The 25,391-nt window shown below is 38.6% G+C and overlaps 1 protein-coding gene and 1 long non-coding RNA gene across 12 annotated transcripts in view; one reads left to right on the top strand and one right to left on the bottom strand.

Moving 5' to 3' along the window:
- The window catches only part of SHLD1 (shieldin complex subunit 1), a 50,369-nt gene extending 30,589 nt beyond the window's left edge, over positions 1 to 19,780 (bottom strand). Inside the window, exons 1-5 of one of the 11 annotated variants that reach the window (XM_087948221.1) lie at positions 19,681 to 19,780; positions 16,856 to 16,980; positions 13,019 to 13,157; positions 10,160 to 10,314; positions 4,720 to 4,878 (exon numbers count right to left, since the gene is read on the bottom strand). In XM_087948221.1, the coding sequence (XP_087804347.1) occupies positions 4,720 to 4,876 (157 nt within the window). In that variant the 5' untranslated portion in view covers positions 4,877 to 4,878; positions 10,160 to 10,314; positions 13,019 to 13,157; positions 16,856 to 16,980; positions 19,681 to 19,780. Of the gene's footprint in view, positions 1 to 4,719; positions 4,879 to 10,159; positions 10,315 to 13,018; positions 13,158 to 16,780; positions 16,981 to 19,565 lie in introns of all 11 variants that reach the window. The other 10 variants (XM_087948230.1, XM_087948252.1, XM_087948276.1 and 7 more) reach the window with 10 other exon arrangements.
- Positions 19,781 to 19,848: 68 nt separating this feature from the next.
- Positions 19,849 to 25,029, top strand: LOC148133034 (uncharacterized). Its single transcript, XR_015746123.1, has 2 exons — positions 19,849 to 20,943; positions 24,801 to 25,029. It is a non-coding gene; the product is annotated as an uncharacterized LOC148133034 (long non-coding RNA).
- The last annotated feature ends 362 nt before the right edge of the window (positions 25,030 to 25,391 follow it).

The following is a 25,391-nucleotide window of genomic DNA, read 5'->3' as shown; positions in this document are numbered from 1 at the left end:
AAGAATAATACAATAAGAGTCTTGGCACCAAATTTGAAAACATTATAACAACAATTTACAACACACAACAGGCTAATATACTAATCAATGGCGAACAAACAGGTCCAATAAATATAGAAAAAGGTGTCAGACAGGGCTGCCCTCTCTCACCTCTTCTTTTCATTTTTGCCCTAGAATCACTCTTAACACTCTTAGACAAAATTCTGAAATTAGAGGAGTGAGGGTCAAATCAGAAGGATATAAACTACAAGCGTTTGCTGACGATATGGTTTTCTTTTTGGAGGAACCCATGGAAAAAGGATATAATCTAATAAAAGAATTAGAATGATTTGGCGCAGTGGCAGGATTAAAAATTAATAGAAAAAAGATGAAATTAATGACCAAAAATTTAGCAGAAAACCAGAAGGAAGAATTAGAAGCAATGATGGGGATACAGGTAACAAAAAGGGTCAAATATTTAGGAATATGGTTAACACCACAAGGTAAATCACTCAAAGAGAACAATTATGATAAACTACTTCAACAAACAAAGAAAGATTTAGAATCCTGGAATAAGCTGCAGCTCTCCTTATTGGGCAGGATTGCCTCGATTAAAATGAACATATTACCAAAATTTCTTTATTTATTCCAGACAATCCCAATTAAGTTGCCAAAAAATTTTTTTTGAAGAATTAAATAAGATCACACTTAAATTTATTTGGCAGGGGAAAAAACCCAGGATCAATGTAAAGGCCTTACAAGATGCGAAAAGTAGAGGGGGTCTAGCTCTTCCAAATTGGGAATTATATTATTCGGCAGCTATCCTATTATGGTTAAAAGACTGGGTGAACTTACTTAATAAAAGAATGTTAGCATTAGAAGGGCATGACCTCCAGAGAGGGTGGCATGCCTTCTTATGGGAAGTGGGGAAACCCAAGCAGTCTTACTTTCATAGACACCTCATTAGGGACTCATTATTAATTAATTGGAAAAAAAATATGCAAAAAACACTATCTAAAAATTCCGATCTGGCTATCAACAATGGAGGCAATGGTACACCCCAATAATTTGGACATAACAAAAATGATTAAATATAAAGATCTATTAGATCCACAAGGAAAATTAAAAACTCGACAAGAATTACAGGAACAGGGATTTAAAATTGATCAGTGGTTATATATACAAATCCATAGCAGATACAAACAAGATATAAAAGATTTTGGAATTTATAACAAACTGCAGTATTTAGATAAAATTTTACTAGGATCAAACAAAAAGAACATATCCAAATTCTATAAATACTTACTGGAAGTACAATTAGAACAAGAGATAGTCAAAGGGAACATGATAGCCTGGAGCAGGAATGTCGGAAGAAGTATTACATTATCAGAATGGGAAAAGATTTGGAATATTAAGATTACAAAATCGGCAGCATATAAAGAAAATACATACAAAATGTTTTATAGATGGCACTTGCCCCCTTCGAGGTTGGCGAAAATGAACCCAAACACGAGTCCAAAATGCTGGAAATGTAAAAGCATAGAAGGAACCTACTTTCATATGTGGTGGTCTTGCAAAGAAACCCAGAAATATTGGCAAAAAATCAGAAAATGGTTGGAGGAGATAACCAAAGAACAAATCGAATACAAACCAGAGTTCTTCCTACTAGGGATCTCCGATAAACATTTACCCAAAAAGATGAAATATGTAACAATTCATATCCTAACTGCGGCCAGATTAGCATTCGCCCAGTGTTGGAAATCACCCTATACACCTACAGAACAAATGGTCATCCAGAAAATATGTGATTGTGCAGAAATGGATAAATTAACTATAGCACTTAAAAACAAAGAGCCTTCAACATTTTACGATAATTGGAACTCTTGGTATAATTGGTTAGTCCAGAGATAAACTGCTTAATGGACAATGGGTAATTTAAGCATAGATATCGATAAGATGTGTGTATTCAAATTAAGGTAGGAGAATTGGATCTTGCAGACTGTCAAAAAGGATATTGTCTGTTTTTAAACGCATCCTTTTCTTTTTCTTTTTCTTTTCTCTTTCTCTTTCTTTGTTTCTTTCTTTTACATCTCTTCTTCTCTTCTCTTTCCGGTTCGTAAGACTGAGTGTTCTTTTTTTGTTTTTTTCCCTTTTGTGTATGCAATGTCGATATGTTTTTAATTGTAAATTTAATAAAATTTATTTATAAAAAAATAAATAAAAAAGAAAAAAAGGAAAAAGAAGCTTGTGAACATAGTGTGCTTTAAAGGATGCTGACTGCGGTTGTGAGCAAGATGGCTATTCCCATGGTCTCCCAATGCTCAAAACCCATCGGGAATTGCTGTCTTGTGGTCTTTTGGGGAGGAGCAACTGTTTGGCATGCATATAGGCAATCTTCCACCCTCTCCCTGTCCAGAGAGAGTCTGAAGTATAATGGAATGACCTTGGGGAATGAAAGGAAAAGATGCTGCCAAGAAAGAATCAGGCGAGACAGAAGCCCCCAGTGGCTTCATGGTCAGGGAAAGAAATCTAGGCATTACATGTCCTAAAGGTTCAAACATTAAATCTGTACTTTCAGATTTGCAAGATTCTGTTAATATAGCTTATAATATAATAAAATTAATTCTATCATGTTTCATGTCTGGTTTATCAGGGAAAGCTGACATGAAAAGCCAGTCACTAGCATGGTTGTTAGCTGTGCTTTTTGGAGACGGATCTTCAGTACACTATTTCATCCTCTGGAACTCTGCCACAGTAATTTTTTTGCCAGAAAATAAAGCACTTGTGGCATGCTCAAAACAAAACCTTAGAAAAGATTATCATATGTTTACACATTTATAACAGAAAAAGAAAGCATTAATCATAAGCAATGCAATCATTTGCTGTAGTCCACCAATTATTACTTTTCCAAGAGAACCATGGAAACAAATATTGACATTCTTTTAACACCAGTTAAAGCTGTAATAGCTGGTAGAGACAGTGTTCTAACTGCCCTCTTAGAGAGAAGCAACAAAGAGGGAACAATAACCAATGGAACAGCTTCAGAAGTTGTAGATGCTCCATCCCTGGAAGCTTTTAAGAAGAGATTGGACAGCCACTTGTCTGGGATGATATAGGGTCTCCTGCTTGACCAGGGGGTTGGACTAGAAGACCTATAAGGTCCCTTCCAATTCTGTTATTCTGTTCTGTTATTATTGTTTTGAAATATACATCTCTTTTAATGGTGGAATCTGTTCTGATTCCTCTGTTAAAGGAATCAGAATCCAGAATCTGCAACTGGGCATCTGAGCAGAAATGTCACAAATTTCTTCTTACGTATCACACTTCAGAACTAACTCACCTTAAACAAGAACCTGTCCAATAGGGAGATTTGAAAACGTTACACAAATTAAAGAAGAGAAACAGAACTATAGATGTAAATAGCACAAGATACAAGATGCAACATCTTAGCTCCTATAGAGAAATCCCTTTGTAAAGGAATTTCATCATACATGAAATCATATTAACAATACAATGTCACTGGACACAGTAATTCATAATATAAAAATCACATATAAAGAAAGTGCAGAATTCTGTACTCCTGGGGCAAGAGGGGCCTGAATCATTTATAAGAATCAACAGCAGAGCACAGAGAAAGAAAACAATTTTGTTTTAATACCATGCATTTAACCTGCAGAACAATTAACTTATGACTTATTGAGGTCTAATACACAATAATAAACCCAACCCACAAACCCTATATTAGAAGTTTAGGAGACAGAAGGCAATTATGTCATTTACTCTGCCTAGATAAGCATGAAGATGACAAACAATTTGTAGAATACTTTTTTTAATTGTAAACCAATATTGCATGATGCAATGCAACGAGGCTTTAAAATCTGCCTCACCAAGATACTATTGTTGTCTCAGTTTTCTTCCATTTTGGATGGTGTGTCTGACATTAACTCCACCATTCTAAAAGGCCAACAGATTGTAGAAAGGCTGCTATAAGTTGACATACTGGCTAAGCTCTTGTTTATTTAGCCAAGTTTTAGTGAATACATCACAAATAACTAATACTCTGAGAGCCCATGGTTTACAAACTACCATAGCTGGGTTTACACAATATATTAAGTCACAAAAATATGCCTTTGCTTTTGTGTGCTATGTGAACCCAGTCATTGTTGGGTCTAGATTTTAATTTTTCAGAAGCGTTGACAGCAGATTGCTGTTGTTCATTTTTCTTTTTTTAAAAAAAGGAATTGACAGATGTGAACAAGGACAGAGACTCAAAAGCAAATAGTTCCCACAGCATATGGTCATTTGTATGTATTATTCTTCTGCTGATTTCCAAGTGTAATTATGTTCTAAAACCCTTTTTTTTTAAATGGAAAGTAGTATTAGTTACTCAGAGCACACAGGCAAAAAACCACAAGCCCTTTTGGGAAATACAGAAATGATAGGATTACACAGGTTAAAAAAGCCTGTTGAAAGCCAGCAACAACGAGGTTGCTCTCAAGCCAGCGCAGGAGTTTATGAAAGACAATGAAAGACAATTTATGAAAGACAATTCTGGACAATGCTACTATCTGAAGCCTGAACTAAGAAGTACTGAGATCAATGCTTAATGAAGCAAATAGCGACATATGCCCACGAGTTCCTACTTTTAATTGGAATTTTTTTCACTAGACTTGTAGGCACAAGCTGCTTCCTTTGCCTGAGTCACCTTTAAGTGAGAGCAAGAATAGTAACAGCTTTTACCTGCGTCAACCGTTGGTAGTGTTAAATCAAATGCTTCATCTTCCCCAGGGTTTGGCTTCAATAGAAAGCTTTCTGGAGTTATGGCATCAGGCAGGTCCAGCAGGCTGCTTTCCTCAGATTGGGAACTTGAGGCTCTTTGGCTTCCATTCCATTCCATCACTGAAGCAGAGACCAAAGAGTTTTGTTTTATTTTGAAATGTCTATCTCATCTTCCACGTTTGGTATCAAAGTACTTGAATGCACTAACATCACAAACAAATCACACTGAAAACACTTCAACACAAAAAAGATTGCAGATAACTATGAGTCTGTAACTATAAGTCAGCGGCATCAAAGTCAAGGCCCATGGGGGTGCTTCGATCTGGCTCGCGGGGCTGCCCTGGAAACAGTGAAGGACCGGCCCGCAGTGCCTCTGCCAGCAAAAATGGAGCTCAGGAGTGCCTCAAGCACTCGGGCCACCACAAGCCCCCTGACAGGAGTGCTGTCAAACTGGCCACACCCACCTGGCCACGCCCCCCCCCCCGAGGTCAAACACAACCCTGATGCAGCCCTCAATGAAATTAAGTTTGACACCCCTACTATAAGTTCAACATCTATTATCAAACCAAGGGTACCAAGACTTAACAAAACATTTTTTTAAGGATAACACCTTGAATATCTGGTCTGACTATCCCAATATAATTTCCCAATCACCACCTCCAGTAGGATTTAACACTGAATTCCTGTGTCCTAACACCTAAAACCACAGCAAATTTGTAGCTGGTCTAGTGGTTAAGACACTAGGCCAGAAATTGGAAGACCATGAGTTCAAGTCCCATATTAGCCATGAAAGCCAGCTAGGTGACTTTGGGCCAGTCACTTTCTTTCAGCCCAACGCACCTCACAAGATTGTTTGGGAAAAAAGGAGGAAGGAATACCGTGTGGGTTCCTCCCCTTGAGTTATTTATAAAAATAATAAAGGCAGTTTACTAACAAACAAACAAATAATCAAGCAAGCCAAGTCAATGATTTTCATGTTTTGGAATATATCACTCATATATTTGTTCTTAAAAAGCTCAAAGCAATGATTTCCCGATCCCATTCAAGCATATATTTTATGTTCAGCTAGGAAAATTACAACCCTTTTAAGTATCAAAAACAGATATTCCATCTGGGAACAATACATATTCAGCCATCTCCACCCTACAGTTAGTGAGTAAAATGCAAATTTATACCAAAGATCTTTTTAATTAGAAAGTCTAAAGATTGCATCCTAGGACTGAATACAAGCAAAGCTAGTTTTCTGCCACGAAGTCATGGCATAGCCAGCCCTAAGAGGAGGAAAAATAAAAAACTGAACACTAGATCTACCTATTCCATAATGCCTACTTTATGCCTCTGATTTGTTCTGCATCTGAGATGCAGCAGGTGAGACCCCATCCTATCCCCATATTGTTTATTTATTTATTTATTTTTGTCAATTGCTTACAAGATAATAGGTATAAGTAAAAACATAGTTATGAATACATGGATACATATAAGAAAAAAAAAGAAACAATAGGACAGGGACGGTAGACACGTTGGTGCGCTTATGCACGCCCCCTACAGACCTCTTAGGAAAGGGGTGAAGTCAATAGTAGAGAGTCTAAGTTTAAGTTTTTGGAGTTTGGGGAAGAAACCACAGAGTCAGGTAGAGTATTCCAGACACTGACCACTCTGTTGCTGAAGTCATATTTCCTGCAATCAAGTTTGGTGCGATTAACCTTGAGTTTGTATCTATTGTTTGCTCTTGTGTTGTTATGGTTGAAGCTGAAGTATTCATTGACAGTAAGGACATTGCAATGTATGATTTTATATACTATACTTAGATCGGACCGAAGGCGGCGTAGTTCTAGGTTTTCTAGGTCTAGAATTTTGAGTCTGGTGGCATAAGGTATTCTGCAACGAGTAGAGGAATGGAGAACTCTTCTTGTGAAATATTTCTGGACTATCTCAACTGTGTTAATATCAGATACGTAATGTGGGTTCCAGACTGATGAGCTGTATTCGAGTATTGGTCTAGCAAATGTTTTGTATGCTCTAGTTAGTAGTGTAATATTACCAGAGAAAAAGCTACGTAAGATTAGGTTAACAACTCTTAACGCCTTTTTGGCTATGTAGTTACAGTGGGCTCTAGCACTTAGGTCATTAGAGATGAGTACTCCAAGATCCTTTACAGCAGGGATCCCCAACCTTTTCGACGCCGCGGCCCGGTTCCGGCGTCAGCTGGGCGCCAGCGGACCGGTTCGGCGTCAGCTGGCGCCGCCATCTTTTTGGCGAAAAATCACTTCCGGTGGCGTCACGGAGTGATTTTCGTCAAATAAGCGGCGCCAGCGCTTCTGGTGAGCTTTTCGGGTAGAAATGGCTTTCTACCGGAAAAGCTCACCAACGCTGGCGCCGCCATCTTTTGTGAAAAAATTGCTTTTTTACCAAAAAGATGGCGGCGCCCAGCAACCAGCGGCCCGGTAAGGCTTGTTCCGCGGCCCGGTGCCGGTCCGCGGACCGGCGGTTGGGGACCCCTGCTTTACAGAGCTTGGATCATCAACAAGGTCTTGACTATTCAGCCTGTATTTTATTTCCTGATTTTTTTGCCAATATGTACGACAGAGCATTTATTTGTTGAGATTTGAAGTTGCCATTTGTTTGACCATTCTGATACATAGTCAAGGTCTTTTTGAAGGGTAGCAGAATTGTCTGTGGTGTTGAATAGTTTTACATCATCAGCGAAGAGAACGCAGTTGCTCTTGATGTGATCAGAGGTCATTTATGTAGAGTATGAAGAGAGTTGGTCCTAGAACACTGCCTTGGGGGACACCACTGTTGACAGGTACAGAATTTGATAGGACGCTCCCAATTTTGACCATTTGTTGTCTGTTTGACAGGAATGCTTCTATCCAGTTATGCAGTTGTCCAGAGATACCGTAAAATTTTAGTTTTAGGAGTAGTTTGTCATGTACCACTGAATCAAAGGCTTTACAGAAGTCTATGTAGATTGCGTCTATTGCTTTGCCCTGATCGAGTTGTGTAGTCCATATGTTTTTGCAGTATAAGAGTTGCAGATTACATGATAGTTCTTTCCTGAAAGCAAATTGTTTATTTGAGAGTAGGTTGTTTGTTTCTAAGTGGAGGATAATGGATTGGTTAATAATTGATTCCATGACTTTACAGGTGACGCAGCATAAAGAGATTGGTCTGTAATTTTCAACTAGGCTGGGGTCTCCCTTTTTGAAGATGGGGATGACCGTGGCTTGTGACCATAGTTTTGGCAAGGAGCTGGTCCTGAAAGATTTTTCAAAGATTATGCTTAGAAGTTCGGCTATGGCAGTGGATAGCTTTTTTAAGAAGTAGGCACATATTCCGTCCAATAGATAGAGATGGTTTTAGATTGTGTAGTGTTTTTTCAACATTGTCTTCTGTAAAATCGATATGTATTAGATCATTGTGGTTGTCTGTGGATCGACTAGGAAATACTGGGCATGATCCATTGCTGTTTACAAATACTGAGCCAAAGAATGTGTTAAAGAGGTTGTCTTTAATAGTGTCATTGCAGTCTTTACCATTAGGTCCTTTCAGGGGTGGGATGGACCTTGAGTCTTTTAGTTTGTTGTTTACAAAATTGTAGAAAGCGCGGGTGGAATTGGTGCGTAGAAGGTTTTCTTCTTGTTTAATGTGATAATTGGTGCATTCATTTTTTATCTGGTGGCATAAATTTTTGTATTGGCTTTTGAAGTTGGCAACGTGACCAGATTTGTTTTTCTGCCAAAGTGATTTCTTTTTGGATTGAAGCTTCCTTACTGTTATGGGTATTTGTCTTTTCTGGTTTTGGGAGTTGTTAATTGGTACATATAGTTTGATGACTCTTTTGACTTCAAGTAAAAATATGTTGTAATGGTCTTCTACAGTATTGCATCTAGAGAACAGAAATTGCCAATCAAGGGATGAGAGATCATTGTTTATAAGATCATAGTTGCCTTTTTTGAAGTTATAATTGGGGATCCCGTTGTTGTGATGATTTTTGTGTGGACGTATGTTGAGACAAAAGTCAATCATGTTGTGGTCACTGTTGGAAAAGGGTTCTTTAATTTGTATTCCGTAAATTGAATTCAAACTATTACAGAAGATGAAATCGAGGCAGTTGTTAAGTCTAGTGTTGTTGGTTACTAGTTGTTCTAGTCCCAGATTTGTTACTGCATTGTAGAAGTTTGCATGTGTGGGTTCAGTTGTACATTCGTTAAGGGTCCAGTTAATATGAGGTAGATTGAAGTCACCAAGAAAGATAAAAGCGTGTGGGCAGGATGCTGTCCACGTTAGTAGTGTTATAACTTGTTTGCATGTTCGATGTCATAATCAGGGGTTCTGTGACATTGTAAGAACCAAAATGTGATATTTAAGGACAGTTCACAAACGATGGTCTCAGGAATAGCAAGCTCCTGGATAACTTGGATGTTTTTTAGATGTAGGGACTTTTTATAGAAGATAGTGACACCACCTCCTCTACGGATTTCACAATCTGATCGGTAAACATGATAGTCTCTTACTGTGGTAATGGAGTCAGGGAGAGATGCGTTGAGCCATGTTTCACAGACAAATATAATGTCGAATTTAGCCATATTTAGTAAGAGGAGAAATTCAGGTATTTTATTTACAAGGCTTCTTGCATTGAGTAGCTTGCATTTAAGGCCAGTTCTGGTTGGAATAAGGTACTTAGGGGCGTGCATGCCTAGTTTTGAGTGATGTTGGATTGGATGGGGTGGGGTTGGATGCGGAGTTGTGGGTTGTGTGACTTTCTTTTGATGCAATCAGCTCTGTAGTCAATGTATAGGTCCTTTTCTCCATTGTCTAGACGGTTTTTGAGTTCTTCGCGGAGTTCACGGGAGCGGATTCTTTGCAGTATGGATAAGTATTGTATTTCAGTACATGCCTGTTTAGCTCTTTGTACATAAAATTGGGGGGGGGGAAGAGATTTTTCACTCAGGCTCCATAATGGCTTGAACCAATTCTGACTACAGTTTGCCATTTAAATATCTTTCATTACTGCATCAGCTTAAGATGGGCAAAACATTCTAAGAGATCTATATACAATTTGAATATAGAATCATGGTTTTCATGCAAAATGTTAAGTCTTAAACAATTTAATAACATTAGATTTTTATTTCCAAGAGGGAGAGAAGTCAGTCTATTAACAACCAACCAACCAAAGGAATACAAAGATAAATAATTGATAGTTCCTGATCTCAGACTTATGAACAAAAAGACATAGCATAAGAGGAAAATATGGAGAAGATGAAAATAATACAGTATACTCAGGCATTAATTCTTAGCAATATCACTTAGACCTATATACTGCTTCACAGTGCTTTACAGCCCCTCTCTAAGCGGTTTGCAGATTGCCCCCAACAATCTGGGTCCTCATTTTACCCACCTCAGAAGGATGAAAGGCTGAGTCAACCTTGAGCCTAGTGAGATTCAAACTGGTGAATTGTAGGCAGCTGGCAGTCAGAAAAAATCTGTAGTACTGCATTCTAAACCACTGCGCCACCTTGGCTCTTAGTTGTAAATATCATATGGGTGTTCAATCTAATAAGAAAGAAAGAAACAAACTTTTTGCAATGGCTCTTTTATGATTAATGTAATTTTATAATTGGTCTTCCTAGAAAGCACTCTAATTGCTATTCTAATTCATAATCTTAATTTGTTCCATATATTTTTTCTAAAATCTGTATGAAATCTAGTGACCCTCCGGTGAAGTTTGGGAGGGTGGGAAGAATAGCTTCTTTGTTATAAAGCAAAAGTCTTGTGGCGGCTGGTTTCCAATAAATTTATGACTACAAGGTGTGATGATTAATTTATAAAGCGTTCTAGGGCTTGGTACTTCGGTACTGCAGGATTACCTCCCTCAGATAGAACCAACCAATCCAGTGTGTTTTGTCCTAAACTGGAAGGGTAAGAATCTCATAAAAGTGAAATTAGGGGAGAGGGAATCAAAGCCCTGTTTCTTAGCTCATGCTCCAGCCTAATGGAGTGGCATTCCCCAGAGATCATCTTCTTTAAGGCTAATCAGGAAGTTATAACTGAACTTTCCAACAGAGGAAAGATTCAATATTTATCTTTTCTATGAATAAATTTCAAAGGCAAAAAAATCCGAGAGCACCTTTAAAGGTAACCCATTAAAAGTGCATCAGAGATAAAGCTTGATTACATCTAGCTAAATTTAAACTAATATAAAAAAAACCCCCATGTTTAAGAAGGAAGATTGAAAAGATTGTATAAGGAGCAGCAACAAATCCTTGGAAGAAAGTGTTTTTTATTTTATTAATCTTTATTATATTAAATTTCCTACCACTAAAACCTAGTTGGAGCAGCAATTATCATCATTTGTGGGCAAAGGATTTCATGCAATAAGTCACCATGACTCTCATCAGAGAGATATTTTAATGGTTGTCCTAAAAATACAAATCAAATCTTTACAGCTATCAACAGATGGTCTCATTAGATGAACACTGTTCTCTTTCCAGGAATACGGATCTATTGCTAACAGTTGAGGATGTGTTCTTCTCATGTATTACGTCTGAATTACTCACTTGTTTGGATATGCAGGAATACAGTATATGGGTCCTCAGCACAATATATGTGGAAATTTTCCTTTTCAACATTCTAGGTTTTTCATTTTATTCTGTACATGTACTGTGAATACTTCTGGTTTTCCACCTTCCTTTTATGATCAGTATTCTATCACCAATGAGCATATCTAGTCCCAAGTGGCCTATTCTTAAAAACTTTCTTTCCCCTTAAAGAACTACCATTCTTCTTCAGATAATAGCACTCCCTGGCCTACTGATTACAAAATAGAATGGAATACTTTATTTGGCCAAGGGTGATTAGACACACAAGGAATTTGTCTCAGGTGCAGAAGCTCTCATTACACATGTAAAACAACAGAGTAATCATAATGATACCAATAAGAGAAGCTAGTAGAAAGATGAGAAGGATAATAATAATACAATCATACCACATTGGCAAATATACAGTAGTTAGATATAAGACGGTGCGGTGGGAATTGGGTGTTCAGCACAAAAGAAAAAACTGTATCTGTATCTAGTTATTTTGGCATGCAATGCCCTGTAGTGACGTCCTGAGAGAAATTGAAAATGACACACTCCATAATTCCTCTATCAAGAGCTCCTGAAGCATTCTGAACTTTCTGAGTTGATGCAGGAAGAACATGCTTTGCTTTGAATGTCTTTTTAATGATAGGTCTAATGTCAGACGTCCATGTCAAATCCTGGGAGATTATAGAATCCCAAAACTTGAAGGACTCTACTGTTGATACTGTGCTGTCTAATATAGTAAGAGGTGGTAGAATAGGAGGTCTCCTAAAATCTACTCTCATCTCAATAGTTTAAGTGTGTTCAGCTTGAAATTGTTCCGGCTACACTACAGTGCCAATTGTTCGATCTCTTGCCTATATGCGGAGTCATCACTATCTCGAATGAGGCCAATGGCTGTTGTATCTGTTGATTAGACCTTAATGTATCATGTTGCATAATTGTTGGACTGTTGACCGGGCCTTAATTTAACATTTCATTTTACTTCTATACCCCCAAAGCTGTATAATACTTGGCAGTTTACAATCCTAAGAACATAACAAAGTTTAAAAGTTACAACAAAAATTCAACCTATACCCTTAAATAGTGATAGACATCATGCAGAGATGTATTACAGGTAATCCTCAACTTATGATAATTGAGCCCAAAATTTCTGTTAAGTGAGACATTTGTTAAGTGAGTTTTACCCCATTTTATGACCTTTCTTGCCACAATTGTTAAGTGAATCACTGCAGTTGATTAACTAATAACCTAGTGAAGTGAATCTTGCTTGCCTGCTGACTTTGCTTAGAAGAATCAACATTTCACTTCCACCCCAAAAGGCATTGGAATACAGGTGACACATGGCTGTAACTACTTTTATCTGCCAGAATCAGGCTGCTGCATTGCACTGCATTGTAGTTTTTAAGTGGTGTCCAAAATTGTGATGTAATGGTCTTTCTTAGTCTTGGTGAGAAAAAGGGCTGAACATATTTGAAAAAATTTATATGTAACTTTATGTAGGAGGAGACTTCATATTTCAATGTACTTTTAACTTGAAATTATGTGTTCATGTGATAAGCGATCCCAATATTGTACTCAAAATCTATTCTTTGGTCACCAATTAGATTTTTTTTTAATAACTTTTATGTCACTGATGTGTTTCCCACTCTTTTTATAGAATGCTGCTGACTTACCCTTCTTCACATGATACTCAGTCATTAACTTCATATTATCTATTTTCATGTTACAGCAAGATCTGATTACCAGATCTACAGAGCAAAGGCGAAGATCAAGGTCAAAATCCTTGCAAGAACAACTTCCATATAAAAGAGCCTGGAAGAAGGAAAAACCAAACTGTTCTTTCCGGATGAAGAAGGATACTCTTTTATGTTATGGCAAATGAACTTCTAGAAAGAGACCGAGATCCCATTTTTCAATGAGACACAATAATGCTGGGAAAAACAACTGATAAATTGTGCTCATTCAGGCCAAACAGAATTTGGATTTATCACTCAGAGATTAAAAGGGATATCAGGAATCCTAGAGTTTAACCATTTTTCAACCCTTAAGCTTCAGTACTTACCTAGTTTGTCATTTTTAATTTAAATGCATTACAAGATTGGAATGATGAAAGCATTTGTAAATAAATGCAATAAGCTAACTGACTTGTTTACATCCTGACCATTTGCCCTTTCAATTATTTCTAGCCATTAAAGTAAATGGAACAGGAATAGAAGAAGCAAAACAAGCAACAATTAAAAAACAAACTCAGCCCAAATGTTTATCTGGGGTTAGCAAGCAGATGAGTTGGAAGAAAACTAAGTGAGAGTTGATGATCTAAAAGGGCCCCTCGTGTGACATTGCAAAGATCACTCTGACATTTCAACAATCTCTCTGGGCAACAGCCAAGTAGAAACGTATTAGCTGCATGCTTTAACAGCTGTCATACAAGCAGCCCTTCTAAGAAATGTAGTCACCTTCATTAGAACGAAATAAACAAAATGAATAAAACTTTCCTTTCTGAAGCATTTGCAAATCTCACATCAAAATATGACCATCAAAAACAAATCCATCAAAAATATGAGCATCAGAACAAATGGACTGTTTATCAACTAAAGATAGGTGCACTGGTTATTTTAAAAAGACCCTTATTTTCTAAAAGAAACAATGAGGTGCATTGCCACAGCCCCTACAAAGAAAAGAATAATCCATTGTTTCAGCTACAGCTTATAACCATGATGGCGAACCTATGGCACACGTGCCACAGGTGGCACGCAGAGCCATTTGTGCGGGCACGCAAGCCCTAGCCAAGCTTAACTGTACTACGCATGCGCACGCCTCCCAGCTGATTTTCGACCTGTTTGAGGCCATTTTCGGCCTCCTGGAGGCTCGAGGGAAGCCTCTTCAGCCTCGGGAGGCTGAAAAATGGGCCTTCCGGAAATACCGGAAGTGCCGAAACAGGCCCGTTTTCAGTCTCCCGAGGCTTCCCTTGAGCCTTCAGGAGGGTGTAACTGGCCTCAAACGGGCCGAAAATCAGTTGAGAGGTGCGCGCATGCACAGTGCAGGTAAGGGGGCGGGGCGGGGGTGTTGCGCACACATGCACAGGGTGCGGGGTGCATTGCATTGTGGGTGCCAGCACACACACACGTTTGCGCTATTGCGTGCATGCGCACTTTCGGCACACCACAACAAAAAGGTTTGCCATCACTGGCTTATAAAAAGCAGGCTCACAGCAGTAATACAAAAATTGAGAGTTTATCCATTACATTAATGAAGTGTCCTGTATAATAATGTATAAAACTTTTTAGGCTATGAAACTTGATAGTTAAAAAAAAAAACAAATAAGAGTACCAGAACTACTAGCTGCATAAATGAATTCTTGTTATTTTTTTACCTTTAGTCTATCATGGAAGCCCATTAAATTCTCATTGAATCTTGGGGTTCTGCAGAACACAATTTTAAAAGCCCGACCCCATAGCAGATAACATGCCTAACTAGCCAACTCACAGTTTAATAACAGCAGCTCATTAGTTTGGCTACATATGAAGGTATGAGGAGATAGAGCTAGATTTTTCCCCCCTAAACAATATCCTGTGTTCCATAGTGAAATAAAAGAAACAAGTAATAAAAATACATTAAATGAAGACAATAATGCCTCCACATCAGTTCTAAAACCTTCATCACTGCTAATAGCTGCGAACATGTTATAAGCAGGAATCACTCATATTAGAAAGAAAAGTTCTGTTTTCTTATGACAGTCTTCAATCAAGCTTTACTAATCATAAACCCTATGTATCTGACTTCCATATAATTTACAACCACTTTCCCCAAGGAAAAAAGATAATTAAAGTAATTGGAGGCTTTTTAAAATAGGAATTCAAAGACAAAATCATAAAATAAAACCATGGTCTGCTTTAAAAAATAGTTTGTTTTAACCGTCCAATGGAGGTCTGATTGCTGTTATCAAATTAAGCTATAAACCATGACTCATACATTGCTCTATATCAAAGACAATACAAACCACATTGCCTAGAAACCATGAAGGGTTAATTCAGCCAAAGCCTCTTCTTGGCATTCATGAGACAACCCCTCATACTATACATTCTTGTTCACACATACACTGAAGCCTAGATCAGTACAAATGGTGATAACAGGCATGGGAATATTGATCTTTTTCATCCAGAACTACTAACTCTCTCTTTATTGTAAGGTGGCATTAACTGAACTGTACATTTCTCCTCCCTCAGCTTTACAGCTCAAGAAATTAGAGAGGGTCCTTTCTGAGACATTTGACACACACACACACACACACATCCTTCCTTCTGTGGGTTCAGCTGCCTCTTATTTGACAATTGCCTAGTCTGTGGCTCTTCCTCTTCTCTCAAGGTCATTCCCACATATTATTACACAGCCTGACCACCTCCATTAAACCATTCTACAGATGTGAATTACAATGAGATCCACTGTACTAGACTTGAATCTGCTCTAATTGGCATTAAGCCTAGAAATGAGAAGCAGATACATGAGTTTGTCCATGAAAAATAATATCTCCCCAAAGCAATTTTGATAGAAAAAGTAGCTCAAGGAGAAAGGGTTAAGCTTAAGGGTTCTTACCAATTTGCAGTCAAAATAGTTATTATTTCAGAAAATTACATTCAGGAAACAGGGCAGGCAATATCATTGACCCATTCATTTCTCAGAATCTAATTTGGTCTGGTCATAAAAAATGCATACTCTGTTGAACTTCCTTCTAAATTTAAGAAATGGAGCAAGAGGACTCCATCAAGCTAACAAAATTCAAATTTTCAGTTCATTATGTGCCTCAGGCCTGGGTTTATAACTAAGATGGAGTCTCATTTAGCGTTTTAAAAATTGACAATTTTGTTGCCATTATTCTTTCCGCTGCTAAAGATAAAGATGTTAAGATAAACATAATCCAATTCTTGGAAGCTCCTCGTAGTTTTAATAAGCGCCTAAATGTTTGAATGAATGCATGAATAAGCTAATAAATATTATTTAGGCAAAGCCAGATTAAGGCCAATTGATGTCCTAAATTGAAGCCCAAAATGGTGTCCTCGGATGAAAGAAAACTCTAGTGCCATGAAACAAATGTGATATCAGACAACACCTTCCAATGAAATTTAGTCACTTACCATGCCAATGTTTTTAACATTACAGATTAAAGTTGAACATGACAGATAAGGACAATTACCAAAAAAATATTGATTAAAGTCAAACAGCAGTCAAAAAATAAGGGCCATGACAGCTAGGGGAAAACATTCTGTATTACTCCCTTGCCTTGGTGACCTAAGCAAGTGCTTATTTTGCTTGTCATTTAATCCAAGGCTGTTTTGGGGCTAGCAAGATAATTCCTCCAGAATCACATATTAGTAATTGTATTTCCAATGTGGTGACATAGTGGTTAGAATGTAATATTGCAGGCAAACTATACCCACAGTCAGAAGTTCAGTCTTGATGGGGTTCGAGGTTGACTCAGCCTTCCACCCTTCTGAGGTCAGTAAAATGAGTACCTAGATTGTTGGCGGCAATTGGCTGACTCTATAAATTGCTCAGAGAATGCTGTAAACCAGGGCTCTCCAACCTTGCAACTTGAAGACTTGTGGACTTCAACTTCCAGAGTTCCTCAGCCAGAGTCCTGTAAAGCACCATAGAGCGGTATAAGTATTATTGCTATTACTATGTAAAGGATCATTACAGTTTCCGAAATGTGATAATCATTACAGCATCTCTCTGTAAAATTTCAGAAGTTAAAAAAAAACTTTTTTGTGTTTTTGAGTTAATGTTGACTCCTGCCTGCATAAATACCTGCAGGGTTTTCCAGAAGTGATTTGCCACTATCTTTTTCCTAGGACTAAGATAGACGGAGTGTCCCAAGATCAGATGGGAACCCATGGTCTCTCACTTTTTAACCTGATGCCTTAACCACTACATCAGGGGTCCCCAAACTTGGCAACTTTAAGATTTGTGGACTTCAACTCCCAGAATTCTCTAGCCAGCATAGCTGGTTGGAGAATTCTGGGAGTTGAAGTCCACAAGTCTTAAAATTGCCAAGTTTGGAGACCTCTGCACCACATCAAAGTGGCGCTGTAAATTAGCAGAAATCCCAATCTTGTAATTTGAGTTGGATAATTAGACCCTAAGATCTAGAACAGCTGAGTAACATGAATTCCCTTCAGCATTAGACTTTGTGGCCAATAATGAAGCATGATATTAGTTGCAGTTCAACCCTGAAAGGCTGTGATAATTCTCAAGCAGGAATAAGGAATAGATTTGTTTCAAATTTCATTTGCAATCAATCCATCATGTGTTTGGCTATCATATTGCTTCTCATGATTTTTCAGGCTAAGCATATCCAGTTCCTTAAAGCTTTCCATGTACACATATCTGGTATCTCATTACCTACTTTGTCACCCATTTCCTGATTATGTTCACTAAAACATGGCACATCAAGAAAGCCACAGGAAAGGCCTAACCAAAACAGAATAGATTACTCCCATTAGAATAATGTGTACTGTGTACTGTGGGCCACCACTGTTTTCATTATTAAGAAAATTTATATGGCTGCCCAACTCACGGTGATTAGGGACAGCTTACAAATAGACTTAGTTCAGAGAATCAGACTCCAGAAAAACAATGCAAACAAAAATATAAACATCTAACAAATAAATCCCCTTTTGTGACCTTCTGACGAGCAAAATCAATGGTGAAACCAGATTCACTTAACAACCGTATTACTAATTTAACAACCGCAGCGATTCACTTAACAACTGTGGGGGAAAAGTAAAATGGGGCATGACTCACTTAATAACTGTCTTGTGTAGCAACAAAATTTTGGGGCTTAATTGTAATAACACATTGAGCACTACCTATATTAAAATCCCATTAATCATGAGAAACTGTAAGAGCAATGAAAACTTCCATTTTAAATTTTAACATAAGTGCAGGTAGTCTTCAACTTACAACCACAACTGAGGCCAAAATTTATGTCATTAAGTAAGTTTTGCCCCATTTTATGATTTTGCAGTTGTTAAATTAGTAATATGGTTGTTAAGTGAATCTGGTTTCACCATTGATTTTGCTTATCAGAAGGTCACAAAAGGGAATCACATGACTCTAGGACACTGAAGTTGTAATAAATATGTGTCAGCTGCCAAGCATCTGAATTTTATTCATGTGACCATGGGGATGGTGCAGTGGTCTTTAAGTATGAAAAATAGTGATTAATCCCTTTTTTTCAAGGGCCACTGTAACTTCAAATGGTCACTAAATGAACTGTTGTAAGTCAAGGACTACCTGAATAAATTTTGGAACAAGCAGCAATGGCCATAAGTGTGTACAATGCTCATAAGTCACTTCTTTCAACACCGTTATAACTTCGGCCAGTAAACGAACTGTTGTAAAGTCAAGGACTACCTGTATTGATAAAAATAACCCACACTATCTGGATCCTCCTTAATTTTTAAAAGCTGGAAGGGCTCCAGAGTGAAAAAATGTTGAAAAAAACCCACAGTCCTAGCATATTGAGGTTACACAGGCAAAGGAACTTCATATTCCCACACCTGGCAATCTAAAATCATATGAATTATATGTCTCTCAGGTAGCAATCTAAGATTAGAGCAACCTCTCTTCCCCTACAGCTGAGCAAAGAAACTGCAATTAGTTCAGAGCAGCCTGTTGAGTCTCTAGCAGGGCTAATCTTCCCCAGGGTTTCCCCATCCCTGCAATTTTCACTATTCCTAATCCGAATTGCTTTTCTTTCTTTTTTTAAAGAGGTTCTTGGGATGGGTAATAATTGCAGGACGAAAATGATAGAGGCCGTTTAAGAATAGAATTAGAATAGAATAGAATAGAATAGAATAGAATAGAATAGAATAGAATAGAATAGAATTCTTTATTGGCCAAGCGTGATTGGACACACAAGGAATTTGTTTTGTTTTGGTGCAAATGCTCTCAATGTTCATAAAAAGAAAAAGGAAAAAATACATTCGTCAAGAATCGTAGGTATAACACTTAATAGTAGTCAAAGGCTACAAATAAGCAATCAAATCATACCAGGAAACATAATAATAAGCGATCAAATCAAATCATACTAGTAAACAGTCAATTAAAAAAATCATAAGGATACAAGCAACAAAGTTACATTCATGCAGTCATAAGTGGGAGGAGATGGTTGGAAGGAAGGATGAGAAGATGGAAAGTAATAGTAATAGTAATGCAGACTTAGTAAATAGGAAGCCGAAGTGGCTTAATACGGGGAAGTTTGTGCAAAAGTCCTCCCTCACTCCACCCCCCACGGGTCAAGGCATTAACCCAACATCTACTAGGGAAGCCCTACCACGCTTTCTCCCCAGAGCCTCGAAGCGAATTCGCAGCACAAACGGGGACACATCAACCAGTTTCAAAGCCAGGCGCTGCTTCCGCTTCTAAGGAAGTCTGGTTTACCGGAAGCGCCCCAAGTCCGCAAGCACGTGAGAACGAGACAGAAACCGGGGTCGCGGGGTGGGGGACGGACAACGACACCAGAGAGGTTATTTTTTGCTAGTTCTGGTTCTTTCGCTCGTAAGGCGTATCAATAAGCGTTGTATGAAATCCCACCCCCTACATTTCCTCTTACAAATTCTCAAGCCGAGCCAAAAACAAAAGCAAACAGTCATGGGAGGGGTGGGTAGAAGGTCGAGATGCTGCTTTAAAATGTAGAACGACCAAAACGTGTGCAATAATGCCTCCTTAAGGTATTTAGGAAACGGGGGGAAATGGTCTATTTCTGAAGATGGAAATGAGGGAAGTGGTGGAAATGACCCTATTTCGGCCATCTTGGTTGCGGGCAAAAAGAAAGGAAGTGAGAATTACATTTTTCCCCCCCTAAAGTGCTAGAATTATTAGAGTGCCGTTATCCTATTTCTTTACTCTTTTTTCAGGAAAGCTTTATTCCCTGGTAATTACAGTGACCATATGTGCTTTATTATAAAGGACAGTCCTTTAAATGTTACACACTATTTAATTTTAGATATTTTTATTAGAATATGTACAGTATTTTTATATTGGTTTTGTTCTTCAATTTTCCTTTGTATTGCAGTTACAAACATAAACATTTTTTTTTAATCCTTATGGACCTCTTTCAGATTTTGTCTTTTTTCAGGTTTGGCTTTTAGTTTTTTTCCCAAGAAAACGTGATCACTGTGTTGATAATGCACACCACCTTGAAGAAATAAATAGGGTAGTCTAGTAAACTACCAAAAAGGACTTTGGACTCTTCTGGCATGCTTTTTCTGTTTTGTTTGAATATATATTGCTGTTTATATTCTGCCAAGTGACTTGAGCAACCTCTACTTGTCTCATGTGATACAATTTCTTTGTAACATTACAACAGTGCACTGAAATATTATCAATTCCTACCAATATAAAAAACACCTCTAATTTTTCTCTTGACATATCCCTTTGTTCCTCCTACTCTGTAATTTAGCGGAGTGCTTAAATCGGCCTCGTGGCGAGGGGAGTGTGTGTGTGAGCTTGCCCCGAGGCCGCTTCTACCGGCCGATCGAAGTGGCTGGTGACTGCACTTGGGGAGCTTCCATCGCCCGAAAGAGACTGCCTAAAGGTGAGGGGACATGGGCAGCCACGCCTCACCCCGAAGTGGCTGGGGACTCTGTCTTCAAGGGAGCTTTCGTCTGCCGATAGAAGCGGCTTCGCGGCGAGGGGAGTGTGTGTGTGCGCTCGCCCCGAGGCTGCTTCTACTGGCCGATCGAAGTGGCTGTTGACTGTATTTGGGAAGCTTCCATCGCCCGAAAGAGACTGCCTAAAGGCGAGGGGACATGGGCAGCTACACCACGCCCTAAAGCAGCTGGGGACTCTGCCTTTGGGGAGCTTCTACCGGCTGATGTTCTATCGGTAGATCGGGGTATTCTAGCCTAGTCTACCTGCAGGGCACTCCTAAAGGCAAGTTTTCTCCCCATCCCCCCCCATTTCTCTTCACCTCATGTAGTTCTAATGAACGATGTGAGAAATGGCGGGGAAACGCATGGTTTAAATAGGCCTAAATTTTGGGGGCAGGGCTTAATTTCACTTCATGCCTAGAAATCATGCTGGGCTTCCTATTGGTGGAGGCCGTATTGTTGGAGAAACACGGTATTTGTAATCAAAGTTGAACTTTGAATGAAGCAGTTAATCATAAATTAATAATCGTGGCTAAATAAACAGGTTTCTGAATCAGCAATCAGTCATAATTATCTGCCTGTCAGGGTCTTTTTGAGCTTCCACTGTAAGACTACAACACTTTAAACGTTTATAGTAATCTGCACGAGTGCTTCCTGTTTCAGGCACATATTGTGAAAATGTGTGAAATCTGAATGTCCTTTGCTATAAACAAAGCTTCTACCCTGATTGCAAATTCTAAACAACATCAGCCATTATTTGCATTGAAAACTGGGGCATAATTTTAGGGTGAACAAACAGGAAGTAGATCCAAACATCGTGAAGCATGAGTAAGGCCAAATAAATAGAAACACTCTTGAAACTCAAAATATAATTAAAATAAAATAAAATGAGCTAGAGCAGTGTAACTGGAGAAAAACTACCTTGATCTCTCAAGGGGGCTTTTGATAATATTAATTACAATAGCTTTCTGGATGAACTACAGGCACTTAGAATTAATGGAAATGCTGTGTTAGTTTTTATACGGTGGTTGATTCCAGTCAGTGTTGATGGGGAAGAGATCTGTGGCTCCTTAATGGGGTGATGCAGGGTTTAATACCCTTGCCCTTTTAGATTAATATCTACATGAAACCACTGTAAAAGATCACCTGCTGGTATATTTATTAAATGTATATAGTAGCCCATCTCACGGAAAGTGATTCTGGATGGCATACAACAATCCAATCAAATTGTAAATAAAGCAAACAATCCAGAGGTGGTATTCAGCAGGTTCTGACCAGTTCTAGAGAACCAGTAGTGGAAATTTTGAGTAGTTTGGAAAACCGGCCACTTCTGACTGGAGATTTTACAGTATCCTTCCCCTGCCACTCCCACCAAGCCACGCCCACAAAACCAGTAGTAAAAAAAATTTGAATCATACCACTGAAAAAAATTGAATCATACCTGAAATCAGTTTGGAATCATTGTCATTGATATATTGACCTGGGCTTGAAAGTCTTGTCCCAGTATCTGGAAGATGTGTAGGTCTGGGTGGATAGGGACAGACTTGGACAATCCTGACAAGACCAAGAGGTTGTAGATATTTGGCTCTTCCCTGTCCTGTGGACTTTCCATGTCTAATATCTAATACGATAGCACTATCTCATTTGAGACTGCTGTGTAACCTCGTGGTCTTCTTGGATTCACAGCCCCTATTTGAAGAGCAGGTGGCAACTATGGCAAAGAGGATTTTTGAACCTGGTCTGCCAATTGCATCTCTTCCTAGGTTAGAAAGCCATTCAGATGGGTCACTCATGTCTTAGTGATGTCACAATTGGACTCTTGCAGTGTGTTCTACATTGGGCTGACCTTGAAGACCACCCAGGAGTTATAGCTGGCCTAGAATGTAGTAGCAAAGGAAGTAATGGCCATGCAGCAGTATGCCCACATGACAACAGTAGGCTTTCAGATTCAATTCAAAGTACAGGTGATCACCTATAAAGTCCTTACGATGTAAGGCCTAGCTATTGGAAGGAACAACTACCTCTTGATAGCTTCTTCCTGGCCTGTAAAACCAGAAAGACTGTCTTTTTGATCAAATAATGGTGTTTATCACGGCTTTGGAACTGCATCTTCCCTGGTGCAGTGCCTGCCATCTGGAATAACATCCCCACAGGGATCTGTAAGTTTCCCACCCTGATGATGTTCATAAAATCACTGAAGACCTGGTTATTTTCCCAGGCCTTGGAGTACAATGGGTGACTTTTTTTGTTTGTTTGTTATATATTGTTTCCTTTTAGATGTGTATATCTTTATTGAAAGCTGTCCAGAGTTGTGTGAAGTTGGGCAACCTCTATGTTGCATAAAATAGTTTGCATACTAGCTTAAAGGCAGAAAAGCTAGATGGCAGTCATAATACAATCTTACTGGTTGGTTGCAATCTTTGAAACAGCTGTTACATTTTTACAGATGTGTGCTATCAAAACATGTTTTTCTCAAATGATTGAATGAACTTGGATGGTTGTTTATATTCCAGCAAAAATAATTGCAACAAGACTGACCCTTTTAAGATAATAAAGAATTGTAGAAATCAAATGATGGAACTGGGTATCTGTGTGGGGTATCATTAGGACACTAGGTGCTTATTAGCCTAGTATATTTATTGTCAGAGATAGAAACACAGCTCATTCTTCTGCCCTAAAGTCAGCTGAATGACTGAGGTCAATGAAGAAGCTGATTCCAGAGACACAGAAGTCTTCTGGCAGCTATACAGTTCACTCACCAGAAAAATCTATTTGCCTTATACCCGTGTTTCCCCGAAAATAAGACCCTGTCTTATTTTATTTTTTTGCCACAAAAAAGGCACCAGGTCTTATTTTGGGGGGGATGTTATCCACAGACTCACCTCACTTGCATGCTTCGTCCCTGGCTCCTTTTCGCTGCCAGAGGTCTTCAGGAACTTTTTCTGTGGTCGGAAAGGCTGGGAAGGCCTCTGCAGCCAATAACAGAGCTCTGGATCGATCCAGAGCTTTGTTATCGGCTGCAGCGGCCTTTAGGAAAGCATTCCCAGCCTTGCCACCTGCAGAAGAAGTGCACCGACAAGGCAGGTGTCGGGGTGTGCGAGGCCAGGCTGCAACTGTCAGCTCTGCCCCCCACATAGTTTAATTTTTACCAGTGCACCGTGGAGTGGGTGGTGTCTTAATTTGGGTTTATTTTGGGGGGGGGGGTAGGGCTTATATTGGGCGCATGTATAAAAATCAAGCCAGGACTTACTTTCGGGGTAGGTTGTATTTTCAGGATAACACGGCAGTATTAATCTACTGCCTAACTATTTCACCAGTGTCAAAGCCTTTTTCCTGAATAATGTTTGGCACTTATATTTAGTTATCAAATAGAACGGAGTATCATAAACCTCCAGCAGAGTATATATTATCACTTTTAGATTAAAATGAATGCTAGGATTCTCTGAAGATCTGTAGCCATGCAGTGAAAAATAATATTTCCTCAGACTTGAAAACTGATCTTGCCAGCACTGATATGCAAATGAAGTTACTTTCTGCACTGTGAATCCTTTATACTGGATTTGAATAATAATGTGCTTCAATGACTAATTTACAAAGTTTCATGCCGTTAAATGTCTTGGCGTTATTGCAGAAAACATTTCGATATCCTGAGCATGACGTGTTTTGTGTATCTGTAAAGATGTAGTATGTAAAACCTGACTGAAAATGACCTACCTATCATTTGAAATCCCGTTAGTTTTTTTGGTTATGAAAGATTTAAAAATTTGCAGCATTTGATGAGGTCTTTGTTTTATATCCTTAGCTGCTAAAGATGAAACCACTAGAGGTACATGGACTGGAATGGTTTGCAGACAAGTTTAGAAGAATGAGGGGATATCTCATCCTGTCACAATTTCACAGACATACAGTTTTATGTAGACTGTTAATATGTGTGCTCTTGGATATATATAGATCACCAATATATTTTAATGCATGAAGGATGGATCTTAAAACCTCCAATTTTATGCATCATAATAAAGCCACTAATCTGAGTTCTGGATATATAATTGTGGATCAAGAGGGCTAAGAATGCTGAATCAGGGCAGGCAATGTTCCCTTCTGCCAGTCACTCGTCCATACCCAGCTAAAACTGTTGGACAGAAGGTGTACTATGTGCACAAGTCATTTCAGATTAATCAATAGGTTCGTCTTTATTTGGAAATCCTTTAAAATTACCCCAGTTTTAACAGACGTGCACTGTTTTCCAGGTGGTTCTGACTGGCACACAGAATTCCATACACTAGCATATAAAACATATTGAATTTAAAAGAAACCCGTTGTGATCAAAATATTTTTTTTTGAGTCAAAATAGGCTGTTTCAACCATTCAGGAACTATTTTGAACTTGAAACCCA

Source organism: Notechis scutatus, chromosome 1, assembly GCF_049901735.1.
Source record: "Notechis scutatus isolate UNSWTSFEM ecotype Mainland chromosome 1, rNotScu1.2, whole genome shotgun sequence".
NCBI classification, from domain to species: domain Eukaryota; kingdom Metazoa; phylum Chordata; class Lepidosauria; order Squamata; family Elapidae; genus Notechis; species Notechis scutatus.
Note: the sequence above shows the minus strand (reverse complement) of the source record. Positions and strands in the feature narration are given on the sequence as shown.